The 14,732-nt window shown below is 67.9% G+C and overlaps 6 protein-coding genes across 6 annotated transcripts; 2 read left to right on the forward strand and 4 right to left on the reverse strand.

The window, feature by feature from the left end:
• The first annotated feature begins 398 nt into the window (after positions 1-398).
• On the forward strand, positions 399-2,100 carry EMIHUDRAFT_447996 (hypothetical protein). The gene is made up of 2 exons (XM_005770636.1): positions 399-996; positions 1,288-2,100. Exons 1-2 carry the CDS (start codon positions 413-415, stop codon positions 1,892-1,894), a joined length of 1,191 nt encoding a protein of 396 aa, XP_005770693.1. The 5' UTR covers positions 399-412; the 3' UTR covers positions 1,895-2,100.
• A 252-nt stretch (positions 2,101-2,352) lies between these two features.
• EMIHUDRAFT_461387 (hypothetical protein) lies at positions 2,353-5,135 on the reverse strand (the record flags this gene model as incomplete). Its single annotated transcript, XM_005770637.1, has 10 exons — positions 2,353-2,538; positions 2,667-2,927; positions 3,046-3,259; positions 3,336-3,733; positions 3,826-4,044; positions 4,124-4,180; positions 4,367-4,453; positions 4,585-4,722; positions 4,763-4,942; positions 5,061-5,135. The coding sequence occupies 10 exons, from the start codon at positions 5,133-5,135 to the stop codon at positions 2,353-2,355; spliced, it is 1,815 nt and encodes a 604-aa protein (XP_005770694.1).
• Positions 5,136-6,844: 1,709 nt separating this feature from the next.
• On the reverse strand, positions 6,845-7,762 carry EMIHUDRAFT_196424 (hypothetical protein; the record flags this gene model as incomplete). Its single annotated transcript, XM_005770638.1, has 1 exon — positions 6,845-7,762. One exon carries the CDS (start codon positions 7,760-7,762, stop codon positions 6,845-6,847), a length of 918 nt encoding a protein of 305 aa, XP_005770695.1.
• Positions 7,763-7,859: 97 nt separating this feature from the next.
• EMIHUDRAFT_447998 (hypothetical protein) lies at positions 7,860-10,510 on the forward strand (the record flags this gene model as incomplete). The annotated part of the gene is made up of 4 exons (XM_005770639.1): positions 7,860-9,161; positions 9,280-10,092; positions 10,167-10,421; positions 10,502-10,510. 4 exons carry the CDS (start codon positions 7,860-7,862, stop codon positions 10,508-10,510), a joined length of 2,379 nt encoding a protein of 792 aa, XP_005770696.1.
• A 40-nt stretch (positions 10,511-10,550) lies between these two features.
• Positions 10,551-13,084, reverse strand: EMIHUDRAFT_447999 (hypothetical protein; the record flags this gene model as incomplete). Its single annotated transcript, XM_005770640.1, has 8 exons — positions 10,551-10,568; positions 10,910-11,158; positions 11,382-11,438; positions 11,522-11,632; positions 11,704-11,814; positions 11,950-11,997; positions 12,115-12,405; positions 12,472-13,084. Coding segments are annotated over 8 exons (1,498 nt in total), but the record flags the coding sequence as incomplete, so codon positions are not given.
• A 38-nt stretch (positions 13,085-13,122) lies between these two features.
• On the reverse strand, positions 13,123-14,657 carry EMIHUDRAFT_196427 (hypothetical protein; the record flags this gene model as incomplete). The annotated part of the gene is made up of 2 exons (XM_005770641.1): positions 13,123-13,140; positions 13,401-14,657. The coding sequence occupies 2 exons, from the start codon at positions 14,655-14,657 to the stop codon at positions 13,123-13,125; spliced, it is 1,275 nt and encodes a 424-aa protein (XP_005770698.1).
• Positions 14,658-14,732: the final 75 nt, after the last annotated feature.

Genomic DNA, 14,732 nt, shown 5'->3' on the forward strand with positions numbered 1-14,732 from the left:
TCAGGCTCGGACTGGACACCAGCGCGGTATGGGTGGACGCGGGACAGATGATGACGACACGCACGAGCGACCGCGACACACAGTCATCTTATTACTAACATCTTAAAATCCCTGTGTGGTGGCGGCGTGCCGTCCTCCCATCCCTCCCTTGGGTTGTCTGTTTTCTTTCTTTTCTTTACTAAATAAAACGAACACACCAAACAAGGGGTGGGAGAAGGACAGGGTCCCCACCACCCACCTGCGCGAGCAGGATCTTGGAAGGACGATCAGGGACACGCCAGTGCGTGCCAGCCCGCGGAAATTCTTTTCCAAACAAAAAATCTTTTTGAGGCGGGCTCTAAAATTCTTTTTCGCGGTAAGAAAAATTCTTTTTCGCCTGGTTGAAGCAGGCATCACTCCCTCTCCGCCTCACATGGCCGACTGTTCCGCAGCGCACGACACGGAACGGCCGTGCACGACCGGCGAAGAGGGCTCGCGCGAGGAGGCGCGCCTCCGCTGCTGCTACCTGCTCCGCTCCCTCAGCCCCTCCGCCCGCGGCCGCACATACATCGGCTTCACCGTCGACCCACAGCGGCGGCTGCGCCAGCACAACGGCGAGGTCAAGGGCGGTGCGCGCAAGACCTCACGGCAGAGGCCGTGGGAGATGCTAGGGTTTGTGCACGGCTTCAGCGACAACGTGTCGGCGCTGCAGTTCGAGTGGGCGTGGCAGCACCCCACCGTCTCGCTCGCCGTGCGGGAGCACGTGGCGGATCTCGGGCTGCGACGCCGCTCGTACTCCGCCGCCAAGCTGCTGCAGGTGCTCGCCGTGATGGTCCGCCTCGAGGAGTGGTCCTCTCACCCGCTCGGCATCCACCTGCTGCGCGGCGAGTGGGCGCCTCGCCCTGGAGCGCCGCTGGGAGGAGGGCCGCCGCCGCCGCCATCCTCCGACTACGACGCGCTCGAGCGGCGGCTGCAGCGCGAAGGGCGCGCAGCCGCGGGCCTCACCAGAGGCTGCCCGTGGACGGCGGGGCTCGAGCCGCCGCGGCGCGGCGCCCGGCGGCGGCGAGCCGAAGGCGCTGCTCGGGCTGGAGGCGCCGCGCGGCCGGCGGCTGCTCCGTCGGAGCCGTCGGAGGGACGGGGCGCGAATACTGCCCCCGCGGAGGCGGACGGCGCGGGAGGAGCGAGGAGGAGGAGGCAGGGGACGAGGGCGGTCGCCCGTGACGACGACGACGACGACGACGACGAGGAGTGGGAGGTCGGGGAGGGGAGGTCCGAGGAGGGGCTTGAGGAGTGGGTTGCCGCCTCGAGGTGGCTGCTGGCAGCGGGCGGCGGGCGGGACGACGACGCGATCTGGCTCTCCTCGAGCGCCTCCGCGGCGGGGAGCGGGCTCGAGGGCGGCTTTGAGACGGGCGAGTCGTCCGGCGGCGAGGAGGCGGCGGGCAGAGGGGAGGAGGCGGGCGGCGGAGCCGGGGCGGAGGCCTCGCTCGCTCCTCCGCCCCCTCCCCCTCCTCTCCCTACCGCTCTCTCTGCCGCGTGCGCCACCAGCGACTCCGAGGCTACCATCGCGGACTCGGACTCGGAAGCTGACTCGGAGGCGACGATTGCAGACGCCCCCTCGGAGGACGAGCCGGAGGCGGGCGCCGATGAGGGCTCCGCTCACGGCCTGGTCTTGCCTCCCCTGCGGCGGCTCTCCATCGACGGGGCGTCGCCACCGTCTCACGTGGCTCGATCGAAACGGCTCTCCGCGCCCTACCCTATGGCGGTGAGCAGCGACGAGGACGAGAACGCGGGGCGCAACGGCCGACCAAGCACGCCGCCGCTCGGGGAGAGGGTCCGGCGGCGTGCCTCCTCCAACGGGCGCCGCGTGCGCCGGGCCGGAGAAGTCTCTTGCCTTGATAGCGACGCGCCGTCGTGAGCGGGACAGCGGGACGATCGAATTCCCGGATCCGCGCGCCGGTTGCGGCTTGCGCCATGATGCGCGTCCCTTTTGTGTGTGCGGCGTGCGCGGGGAATACAGTCGCAGTATATGTGTCCCAGCGCCGCGTGAGACGACCCAGACGTGTTGCGCGTGTTGCGTGTAGTAAGCTACCGAGATATACTGCACATCGTGTGGCATCTCCCACAGGAGCGCTCAACGGACACAAGATCAAGAAACGGTGGTTATTGCGGCGCACAGCGAGAATGGCATACCGCTCTCGTCCCGAAGAATATCCCCCCCGTTCGCGACGATCGGGGTTGGTCCGCTGTGCGGGCTCCGCTGACGTTGCGGATATGCGGTGCCGCCTACGACGACCGCGCATCCAACGCGCAGACCTCTCAGCGCAGCACAAGCTCAAGGCGACTCACAAACGGTACGCCAGCAGAGCGCTCAGCTCAGGCTGCGGCGCCCGGCCTGAGGCTATCGAACTCGACTTTGAGCGCGGCCTCGCGCTGCATCGCCTCGGTGTAGAGGGTCGTCACCGCCGACAGCTTGGCCTGCATCTTGACCGCGGCGCCGTGCTGCGCCTCGCGCTCCCCCTCCGCCTGCTGCGCACGCTCGAGCGCCGCGTCCAGCTCCGCCTGCGGTAAGGATCACGGACGTGTCGCGGACGTGTCATGGACGTGTCGTGGCTCGAGCGCCGCGTCCGCTCCGCCTGCAGCCGCTTCTGCTCCGAAGAGCGCGCGGGCGTGTCGGGCGCCTGCCGCACGGGCGACGGCGCGCCCATGGCGGCCGCCTTGAGCTCCTCTATCTCCGCGGCCTGCTCGTCCAGCGCCGCCTCCTGGCTGTCTATCTTCTCCTGCAGCTTGGCGATCAGGTCGTCCTTCTCGCGCAGCAGCGCCAGCGTCTCGAGCGCCTCATTCTGCTCGCCGCCCTGCCGGTAGTACGCGCCCGCCTCGGTGGCGAGCCTCGTCATCTCCGCCTCTCGGCTCTCCGTGCGCGGAGTCTCCGAGCTCGACGCCGTCTCGGCCTAGAAGGTTCCTAGAAGGTTCCTAGAAGGTTCCTAGAGTCTCCGAGCTCGACGCCGTCTCGGCCTCGACTGCCACAAGCGGCGGCGGAGGAGGCGGCGGCGGCGCAGAGGTCGACACCGTGACCGAAGCCTCCGCGACGGCGGGCAGCGGCGGCGCGGCCGCGTCGGCCGCGCCGCTGCGCCCCGAGGACGCGGCCTTCTTCTTCGCGATGTCGGCGAGGATGGCGGCCATCTCGGGCGGAACATTCTCCATCTCGAACGTGCCGTCCGCCGACACCTTGACGCCTCCGAGCTGCTGCATGTCGGTGGGCGGCGAGATCTCCATCGCGTACCTACGGGGGGGCGGCCAGAAGGTGCGGGGGAGGCTCCTCCGGCATGTCTGCGCGCGGCGAGGTCTCCATCGCGCGCCAGTACTGCTGCTCCTTCGACATGCCGGGCGGCTTCCGCTTTGCGAGCTGCGACGAAGAGGCGCCCTTGCGGCGCGCAAACATCTGCATCACGGCGCCCATCGCGCCGCCGCCCTCGCCGTCGGCGTCCACCCTGATCGCCGCCTTGGTCTTGTACTTTGGAAGCAGCTCCTCGTACTGCGCGATGGCGGCCGCCGCCCAAGGGTGCTGCCGCACGCCCGCGATGTCGATCCGCTTGCTGACGTCGACGGTGAGCAGCTGAGAGATGAGGTCCTTGGCGTCGGCGGAGACGTGCCGCCACCGCTCGTCCGGCTGGAAGGCGAACCGCCCCTTGACGACCTGCCGCAGCAGCGCGTCCACCTGCTTTGCGCGGAACGGCATCGTCTTGGAGAGCATCACCTGGCGGAAGAGGCGGCCTCGCGTCAGAGGGAGGAGGGAGGGCACTGGAGGGTGGTGCGGACCGCCGCCCGGAGCTGCGGGGCGGCCCGCACATAGAGTAGCACGCCCATCGACCACAGGTCGCACCCCTTGCCATATGGCTCGTCCGTCGGGTTGACCTCCCCGAAGCCCGTCACAACCTCGGGCGCGACGTACTGCGGCGTCCCGACCAGGCCGGTGAGCATCTGGTCGGGCGTGCAGGTGCAGGCGCCGCCGAAGTCGATGCACTTGATCTGCGGCGACCCCTTGGCGCTGAAGACCAGGTTCTCCGCCTGTCGTCCCGCGGGGAGGAGAGCTGAGCCTGCCACGGGGACGGCCAGCCGGGCGGCGGGGCCAGGGAGGGTACCGCACCTTGAGGTCGCGGTGCACCACGTTCCTCTCGTGCATGTACTCGACTGCGAGCGCAACCTGCGGATGCGACGGGCGGCGGCCACTCCCTCTCTGGCCGAGCAGCGGCTGGCAGCGGCAGGAGGTGGCGGTGTCGGTGTCGGTGGTGGCGGTGGTGGCGGCGGAGGCGGCGGTGGTGGCGGTGGTTGCGGCGGAGGCGGCGGTGGTGGTGGTGGCGGCGGCGGTGGTGGTGGCGGCCCGCGGCGCCTGCGCAAAGTAGACCTGCGCATCGACCTCCTTGAAGGGGCCCTTTGCGAGCAAGGCGTCGAAGAGCTCTCCGCCGCTGAGGCACTCCTGACCCCACAGGGCGGCGGGGAGGGCTCAGGGGAGCCGCTCGTCGAGAGAGAGTGCTCGCCTCGACTGGATTCCGAGGGCGGAGGGGCCGGCGAGCGGGGCTGGAGCGGAGAGGTGCGGCGGGCCTGCACGATGTAGACCGAGTTTGCGTCGTGCACCACCTCTCGTATGCCGACGATGTGAGGGTGGTCGAGCTGCCGCAGCAACAGGATCTCCATCCGGAGCGCATCAAAGAGCTCGTCGTCCTCGAGCTCCTTGATCTCGATCACCTTGATGGCGACCTGCCGGCGAGACGGCGCGCTGACTCACGCGAGCCGCTGCCGCGGGCGGCGTGCGAAGCGGACGCGCCTTCATGTGGTTCCTCTTGTGCGTCGCCTTGTAGACCGTCGCCTGCGCGCCGGCGCCAAGCTCCTCCTGGATCTTGTACCGCTGCGATATATCCTTGAGTGTGCTGTCCACAATGGAGGCCACGCGCTGCTCGAGATCCCACTGAAGGCGGGACGGGGAGGGCGGGCCGTCGGCAGGCGCAGCCAAGCAGCGTTGACGGTGGGTGGGTGAATGTCCATCGGCGGTCGCAAAGCTGGCTGCATGAGGTGCAGGAGTAGACTGGGGATAGGCGCGAGTAGGCAAACGGCCCTCTAGTACGCTTGCAGCGCGCCTGGCTCCAGTCGGCGACCGCCATCGGACGCGAGCGCTCGGAAAGTGGAAGGGATGGCGGCCGTCTCTCGCCGACGCGACGCAGTTTTTTTTTGTGGCCCATGGCCTTTTTGTATCGGTCGCTGAGTGGACACTACCTCTAGACCATCATCTACTCTGCTGACTTCGGCCGTCGGCCGCTCGGTGGTCGAGTGGCTTCCGGATCGAATCGGCAGCTTTGACCCTTATAATTTTTTCCACACCTGAGCGGGCCCAATTTTGCTCAGCGCTTGGTGTGCGTCCGTTTTTCGTCACGGGTCTGATCGCAGTGCTCAAACTTTACCGGTATGAGACCGGTATTCGGTAACTAACTGCACTCCAAGTGCTCCAAGCCACCTTGGTCCAAGGAGCAAGGTGATATTTTGATTAGTTTTGGAGTGGTATGGTATAGTGGTATGCGAAAGTGGTATGCGGGGTTTTGATTAGTTAGTGTAGCGGCTGTCGGTGTGGTCCCGGGGGCAAAACCATGCAAAAGTGCGGGTATTACCCGGGTCCCGGGTATTTTGCCGATTTTGCCGATTTTGCCACCAAGAAGTAACATAAATAAAAATCTCTCTCTCTCCTCCAAGAAGGCACTCTCCGACGCGCTTTGATTTAATAATTTGATTTCCGTGAGGCAACTGGTATCCCGTACCACTTTTTGATTAGTGCAGGCATAGGGTTTGATTAGCCAACGCCAGGCTTCAACCCAATGGACCTAGTGTGGCGTCGAGGCCCGCACTGTCTGGACATGCGGGCCGCGGCTGACAGAACGGCGGGCTAGGCATTGAGAGCCCAGGAGTTTTAATTGGTAAACCCTAATTCGCCCGCCGCTTTATAGGATCCGCAGATGATCTCTGATGGGGGGGCGTACCAGCTGGCATCCATCATGGAGCACTTTGGATTTCGCTCTTCTCCACCATCTGTCTAGGGTTGATTCCGCATTATGGACGGGACCCCTCGATCGCCCCCCTCGATCGCCTCGCCCTCCCTCACTCGTGTGTTCATCGGAAGGGGGGGGGGGGGGTCATAACAAACACCGTACCAGGATCGAGGTGCACGCCGGCCCGCCGAGGGCCGAGGCGGTGCCGTCCCCCCTCTCCATCATCTCACTGGGAGACGTCGGAGGCGGTGGCGTGTGACCGCCGCGTCGTGCTAAAAAAGGATCTTGTTTTACGATCACCACGATCAGGATGGGCCGAACAGGTTCCTCAGCTCCTCAGTTCCTCACTCGGTTGAGCTTCAGAGACCTCTGGCCTCTCTCCCCCCCTCACCTTCGGCTCATGTGGACTCGAACCACCGCCGGGATGGAAGCCGTTCCATCTGAGACTGAGACAATTCCACCTCGGAGAGATGCTGTCGGATGCTCACTTATTAGCCCGACCGGCCGACGCCGTGTGTGTTTTGCGGGGCGAGCGCGAGCGGGGGGCGTCGGCGAGCCGGAGCGCCGGAAGAAGGGGGTTCGGATGGCTGCGGGCACTTGAGCCCTGGCCCTGCAGGGGAGCGCAGTAAAGAGACAAGAGAGCATTCGAGTACTGTAGTATACTGACGAAACAATAAAAACTGACACCCTGGGGAGGACAGGCGCCTCTTACGTCGCCTCTCCTTGCTTCCACTGCCAGTGCGCACTGCACCACAATTTGCATCCGGCTCACGTACGTCATACCTCCCAGCATGTGCCTCCCCCCCAGCCTCGCGCCGTACATATGCACATGCTCACTCCACGGAGAACGGGACGCGCACCTGCACATTCCTCCTCAGCGGCATGGCGTTGGGTGGGAGCCCGTCCATTCTGATGGTCATTGAGCCGCGCGTCGGCGAATGGATTGCCACGCTGCAGCCGGTGCGGGACCACCCGTGAGCGATGCCACCCTGCTGCTCGGCAGAGCCGTTTGTGAGGATGGCGTTCGTCACAAAGCCGCACGCCAGCACGAGATGTCCTCGCCTCGGGTCGTTCATGACACTTTGGCACGCCTCGCAGTTGCGTGGGGCATCGCCTTGCATCCACGCGACTTTCGTGGTGTTTTCCGGGTCCGCGCCCTTTGTGCGGAGCAGGACAAACCCCAGTGGGAGGACGCTGAGCGGAAACTCGACGGCCTTTGCAGCAATGCTCTGGACAGAGTAGTGGAGCAGGCTGCATTTGATGAACCATGAGCACGCGAGCAGCATTTCCGTCCTCACGCCCTCCGGCAGGTAGTCGTCACCTGCTCTCAGCGCGGCATCGAGCTCGTGCCAGCCTGCCGATTGGCTTCGCGACGCGACCTTGATGCGCTCGAGCAGGCTGCTCACCGGAGCGCCCATCGACAGCAGCGCTGGGACGTCGAAGCGATCAGCGAGGAATGCGGGTGTGCAGACGCGTCGAACGGAGAGCCGCCAAGAGTCGCATGCCGCCTGAGCGGACTTGAGTGCCGGCAGGTCCAGGTGCGACACGATGGCGTCGAGAAGCTCGTCTGGAAAGTCGGTGTTGAGAACCTCCTTCTGAGAGTCAGCGGCGGGCTCTCGGCCAGCCGCGGTTGCGAGAAGCTTCAGCCCTAGTCGCCGTTTGACGAATCGCGCGGTCGCTACTCGTCCACCGAGCAGCCACCAGACCGGCACCAGGAGCAGGAGTGCCTGCAGCAGATAGCCAGCATTCATTGCAGGGCGCTTGGACACTCCGCGAGAGCCAAGCCCGCCTTGCCGCCGCCGCCGCCGCCCTCACCGCCTCCCACGCCGCCGCCTCCGCGCACATCCCATGTTCCTCGCGCTCGGCGCCTGCTCGCAGCCCGGCCTGAAGGCCTGCGGCGCGGGCTTCGACCACTTTCCATTTTGCAACCACTCCCTGCCGCTCGATCAACGCGTCTGGGACTTGGTCAGCCGGATCGACGACAGCGTCAAGCCCAACCTCCTCACCGCGCGCGGCCACCGCATGCACACCGGCGGCCGGCAGGCGCTGCCGAAGCTGGGCGTGCCCTCCTACTACTGGGGCTCAAACTGCCTCCACTCGTCCATGTTTGCCAACTGCACGACCGACGGGCGGTGCAGCCAGTCGTTTCCCTCCAACACGGCATGGGCGGCCACCTTTGATCGGCGGCTCATGCGGCAGATGGCCGCGGTGGTGGGGCGTGAGACCCGGGCGGGCTGGAACTTGGGTTCCTGGCTCGATGACGGCCTCAATGGTGCTGGCCTCGACTGCTGGGGTCCCGTGCTAAACATGAACCGCGACCCGCGGTGGGGCAGGAACGGCGAGGGCGGCGCCGAGGACCCGTACCTGATGGGCCAGCTTGGGACGGCGTGGACGCGCGGGCTGCAGCAGGGCGACCCGGAGATTGCGCGCGAGGCCGCGAGCCAGTACACGCTGGTGGCCGTCACGCTCAAGCACTTCGACGCCAACTCACTCGAGGACAGCGATGGCTTCACGCGGCACACCGTCGACGTGAACGTCAGCCGGCAGCTGCTGACCGACTACTACTGGCCGGCCTTCCGCGCCCCGATCCGCGAGGCGGGCGCCCTTGGCGTGATGTGCAGCTACAACGCCGTCAACGGCCTGCCCGCCTGCGCGTCGCCCGTGATGAAGGCTGCGCGCGAGGCGTGGGGCTTCCAAGGGTACGTCACCTCGGACACCGACTCGGTCGCGGACGTGTGGAGGGCGCACCGCTACAAGCGCACCGCGGAGGAGGCGAGCTGCGTCGCACTCCGCGAGGGAGGCACTGACGTGGACTCGGGGAACACTTACTACCACTCCCTGCTGAGCGGCGTCCGCTCCGGGCGCTGCTCCATCTCGGACGTCGACCGGGCGCTCTTCAACACCTTCCGGGTCCGCTTCAAGCTCGGCCTCTTCGACCCAAAGGCAGGCAACCCGTACTGGCAGCTCGGCGAGGCGGACATCGGCACCGCCGCGTCGCGAGCGCTCAACCGACACGCGGCCGCCGCCTCGCTCGTCCTGCTTCAGAACCCGACCTCTCGGCGCGGCGGCGGGCCCATCCTGCCGCTCGCTCCGGGCAAGCGGATCGCCGTCCTCGGGCCGCACGCCAACGCGACCCGCGCCCTCATCCAGGTCTTGCCCTGCACCTCGGCGACATCTCGGCCGCATCTCGGCTACACCTCAGCAGACAGGTTCCCCGTCCCACGGCTGTATCTCGACCGTGCCTCACCCACGGGTGGACACACCACAGGTGGACACGGGCAAGGTCTGCGCCAGCGGAGGCTTCGAGTGCGTCACCTCGCCGCTCGCGGCCCTCGCGGACCGCAACCCCGACGCGGGTACGGCGTACGCCGAGGGCTGCGACGTGATCCTCATGGGGCGCCAGGGCTTCTCGGCGGCGCTCGCTGCGGCGGAGGCGGCCGAGGTGGTTGTGCTCGGGCTGGGCGGCACCTCGTGCGGCTCGTGGGGCGCGGGGCGCTGGGGGAAGCGCGACAATGCGCCCCGCCACTTGCACTGCCGCCCCGCCAACGCGACCAACGGCATGCAGTGGGCCGAAGGCGAGGCGCACGACCGCACCTCCATCGACTTGCCAGGCGAGCAGCATGCACTCGCGGCGGCGGTGCTCGCGCTCAACAAGCCGACGGTCCTCTTCCTGCTCAACGGAGGCATGGTGTCCGTGGCGGAGGAGCTCCGCCACGCGATCAACCCGCCGGCGGTCGTCGAGGCCTTTTACCCGGGAGCAGAGGGCGGCGAGGCCCTCGCGGACGCGCTCTTCGGGCGCACCAACCGCTGGGGGAAGATGCCGTACTCGGTCTACACCGCGGACTGGGCAAAGACAAACTCGATGCTCGACCACGACGTCCAGCACGGGCTGGGCCGCACGTACCGCTACTACAGGGGGAGCGTCCCGCTCGTCACCCCGTTCGGGCACGGCCTCTCCTACACCACCTTTGAGCTCGCGATCGGGGAGCCGCGCGGCGGCTGGACCCTCTCCACCGCCTCGGCCACCGCGCTGCACGTGAGCGTCGTGCTCACGAACGTCGGCCCTCGCGAGGGGGACGAGGTGCGGGCGGGCGCATGGCTAGCGCCGCGGCCTCCCCTCACCGCCTATACCCTCCGCCGCCTCAGGTGGTGCAGGCGTACTTTGCGCCGCTGTCGCTCGCCGCGCCCGGCGTGCCCAACCACCCGATCAAGGCGCTCTGGGGCTTCGAGCGCGTGAGCGACCTCGGCAGCGGCGAGTCGGCCACGGTGACCTTCTCGCTCGGCGCGCGCGACCTCCAGCTCAGCGACCTGAACGGAGACCTCGTGCTCGCGCCCGGCAAGTACAACGTCACCTTCGAGAACGGCGCGGGAGCCGTCGCGGCACGCACCGTGACGCTCACGGGAGAGAGGGTCGTCGCGGAGCCCTTCCCGCAGCCCGCGGCTCCTGCGCCACAGGCCCGTCGGGCGCCCGCGGCCTCGGGCGCGACTAGCGGAACTAGCGCACAGCGGCGGGAATGAGACACGTCGCCCCATCTTTATTTACACTTCGTCACAAATCTGTCGAGTACTCGAGTAAAAAGATGAATAAAAACTCGGGTCTGACGTCTCTCCAGACGCCCGAGAGTTTGAGGTTTTGACTGTTTAGTGTTTTAAATTGCACGTCGAGCGAGACGAGACAGGCGGAGCGACCGAGAGAGACGGACGTCCCCGCAGTGCGCGCACAGACGAGACTGCTCGCGAGCTGATTTTCTAGATAAACGTACCGTGCTCTCAAGGAGAAAAAGCAGAATACCCACGAGAAACACACACATGCCGACAATTCCAAAACACACAGCGGGAGCGCGAGGCCCTGATATCTACATCGCGATGGATCGCGCACAGAATGAGCTGAGTCAAACGGCGCCCGCAGGGTCGTCGGCCCCGTCGGGGCCGGGCTCGACAGCGGGCGGCGCGCCGCCCGTGTTCGCCGCCATGTCTGCCACCAGCCGCGAGACGATCCGCGGGTCTCTCCGCGCCTGCTCGACGAGGTTGCGCACAAAGAGCGGGTCGCGCGGCAGCGCGCCCGTCTCGAACTGGGCGCGCAGCCAGTACGCCTGCTGACCCGGCGCGACGTCGCCTGCGCTGAGCGAAGCGAGCTCCTCGAGGTCCTGTGGAGGGGAAATTCCGAGAAGGTTCAGGGGAGGGCCTCGCGGCGCGCGCCCTGACGACGAGATCTCGTAGCGCTCCCGCGTCCTCATCTGCGGCTCGGCGGCTCCTCCCGCCGCCGCGAGCAGCCTCGAGGAGAGGTCCTAGGCAAGCACACGCCCGCCCTTCAACATGACATCCTCGCAGACCAGAGCCGCCTCGAGGAGCGTCCCTCAGCAGGGTGACAGTCGGGTCGCCGCGCAGGATCTGGAGCTGCAGCGTGTTGATGTCGGAGAAGGCGACCTGTTCACAAGCGGCCGCTGGGAAGAGAGCCGGCCCGCAGCTCCATACTCATCGCAGCGCATGCTCATGGCGGAGGAGGCAACCTTGCGCAATGTGCTCAAGTCGCGCATCGCCCGCGACGCAAAGGAGCTGCGAGGTCCGCGCCCCGTCCCGATCTCGTACTCCGCCGCGGCGCGCTCGAGCAGCCCGATGTCCTACTCTCGCCACGAGGAGGTGACTCGCGGCTCCTCGTCGCCGGGCCCGCCAGGAGGCGGCCCGTGTGCGCCTCGTCGACGACACGGCGCAAGCTCTCCACGTCCTCGAGAGCGCGGCGGGTGAGCGTCTCCCGCGAGACCTGCTCCACCTGCTGCAGGCCCTGCTGTAGCCCTTCTCGCACCTACAGACGACGCACACCAGACCACCCGTCCGGGACATGTCCGGGACATGTCCGGGACATGCCCGGGACATGCCCGGGACATGTCCGGGAGACATGCCCCGCCCCCCAAGCCCCTCCCCGCCGGCCGCCCCGCACCTCCGCCGCGTCGGCGAGCCCGCGCCGGTGCGAGATGAGGACCAGCTCCTGCGGGGCGGTGTCGGGAGAACGGGACCTCGTCGCGGACGCCGTGGCATTGGTGTGTCATGGGTGTGTCGCCTCCGCAGGGGTGGGATGGGCGTGTTCCTGGATGCCGCGCTTGACCGCGAGCGGCGGCGCCAGGCGTGGGTCGTCGGGCGGCTCGATGCGCAGCAGCTGCTCGTACGCGAGGATGGCGCCGGAGATGTCGCGCAGCGCCTCGTGCGCCTCGGCGAGCCGCTCCTGCGAGACGGGCGTCGCGGACGGGTCGTGGACGTGTCGTGGACGACGCCTCGCGAGCCGCGGCGAGTCTCTCGCCCACGCCAGCGCGCGAGACTCCTCCGAGAGCCGCGCCGCCGCCGCGTCCGCGCGGCTGTCCGGCAGCACCGCGTCAAGGAGCGTCAGCAGCTGCACCGCCTGTTCACACCCTCGGGCCGTGAAGAGCCGCTGCCCGCGCCGAGGCCCAGTGGCGAGTGGCGCCGCCTGCTGCGCGTCCTCGAGCGCACGCTGGCGCGAACGCACCCACCCCTGCCCGCTGAGCCCGGTGTAGACGCGCGACCGCCGCACCAGCAGCTGCACCAGCCACGCCGCCTGCTCCGCCGTCGGCGCGCCTGCTCGCCCGCGCCGCTCGCGCACGCGCAGCACCGAGGAGGGCAGGCTGCGCCACTGCGGCCCCAGCCCGGCCGCGAGCGCCAGCCGGACGGCGCGCCCGTACGCGTCCAGCGCCTCCGTCAGCCGCCCCTCCTCGTCGTGCTCGCTGCCGCGCTCGCCTGTGCCGTACGCCTCGATCAGCCGCGGGTCGACCTCCGCGCCGGCGCGGCGGAGCACGTCGGCTGCAGAGGCGGCGTCGTTGACGCGCTCGACAAACTCGCCCGTATTGGTGAGCTGCAGCACGACGCCGCGGTCGCACCGCGCGAGGCACGAGCACCCATTGAGCACGACGCCGTCGCGCGGAGCCAGGAAGCGCAGGGCGGCGAGGGTGGAGTCGCCGGCGCCCACGCTGCACATGCCCTCGCCGCCCATGGTGCAGACCCGGATCCTGACGGGCGCCGGCGATGGCGACGCGGATGGTGATGCGAGGAAGAGAGAGAGCATTCCGACGAAAGCACGAAAAGAATTCTCAGTGAACAGGACTTATGGCGCGCACTGGCACTAACGCAAAAAGAATTGGAAAGCCGCAGAGTCCGTGCTCGGAGAGATAGAGAGGGGGGCGGGGGGAGGGAGGGAGGGGGGGGGGGAGAGAGGGGGGGGGGGGCGTGACGATGCAAAAAAGTGAAAAAAACGCGTCTAATCTTGGTTCAAAAAACGCTTGAAATGTGGGGCGCGGACGTCGGGAGGAGCTCTGGCCTCTGCTCGGGTCAGCTCGCAGCTGCTTCGGGAGGGCGACAGGCCGGGTCCCAGTTGTGCTCAACCACGCGGCTTGCGGCGCCGGGCGGGCCATCAAAGACGAAGTGCGCCTCGAAGTAGGAGTCGGCGCGGGCGAGCAGGTGTGGCATCCAGATCTTGTCGTCGGCCCACATCTGCTCGTAGGGCACGGCATCGACGCTGCACGGCGAAGCCGCCGCCGGCTGCTCTGCCGCCAGGTCGGGCGTCGCCTCGAGCACGCGCACGCGCATCGGCGCGTGCGCGGAGGAGGGCGGGAAGGAGAAGAGCATCAGCCCTGCGAGGCGGAGGCGGGGCGAGGCGAGGGCGACGCCCGCGTCGGCGAGCGCCGCCGAGGCCGCCTCCTTTGCAGCCGCGCAGAGCTGCGCCTCGCTCGCGTCGTCTCCTCGCTCGCCGGTGCTGCCGGCGCAGCCAAAGTGGAGCCGCCAGCCGAGCGCGTTCGGCACGCGCAGCAGCACGCGGCGCTGCGCGCGGTCGTGGAGGACGACCATCGTCAGCTCGCGACCGCCGTCGAGGGCGGACGGCGGGACGGCGTCGATGCTCCTCGCGCCAGCCACCGGCGCCAGCAGGCGCAGCCGCTCTCGCGGCCCGTCGCGCGGCTCGTGCGCCGCGGTCGGGGGCGCCGCCTCCTTTCGCCACACCGTGGCCAGGAAGGGCTGGTGCGCGCGCGCGCGGCCGGGAGGCCGGTAGAACTTGTCGAGGAGACTCAGGCCGGCCGCCTCGCAGGTCGCAAGCCACGTCTCCTCCGACAGCCAGCAGACGTACGAGCGCGTCGTGGCGGTGCGACCGTCCGTCCAGCCCTCCTTGTCCTGGCCAAAGCCGTGCGCGTTGGAGACAAACAGCACTCCGTGCGGGCGGAGCGCGTGGCGGAGGGATGCGAGGGCTCCCGGCAGCGCGGCGCGCGGCAAGTGGAAGAGGCAGGCGTTGCAAAAGATGCCGTCGAACCGCTCGGCAGGGAGGTCCAGGGCGCATAGGTCCTGCTCCCACACCTCGCAGCCGGAGGCCTCGCGCGACATCCTGCAAAAGGCTGGCACGCCGTCGAGGCCAACGGCTCGGTGCCCGAGCTGGGTGAAGGCAACGAGGTCGCGGCCCGAGGCAGAGCAGACGTCGAGGATGTCGAGAGGAGCCTGGAGGCCGGCGAGCGGCCGCAGCAGCGCATCGATGTTCTGCGAGACGTCGTGATTGAGGTTGCCGCGTGCGTAGCCCTCGGCCACCGAGGCGTAGTCCTCGAGCGTCGCTCGGCAAGCGTCGCGAACCGCGTCGGCGGTGCTCGCGGGAGCACGCATGTAGCTTGGAGCAAGCGGTGGAGAACAGAGTGCCAAGAAAGAAAGAAAGAAAGAAAACAGCAGCCGAAGCGAGCG

This window comes from Emiliania huxleyi, assembly GCF_000372725.1.
Source record: "Emiliania huxleyi CCMP1516 unplaced genomic scaffold EMIHUscaffold_4, whole genome shotgun sequence".
Lineage (NCBI taxonomy): Eukaryota > Haptophyta > Isochrysidales > Noelaerhabdaceae > Emiliania > Emiliania huxleyi.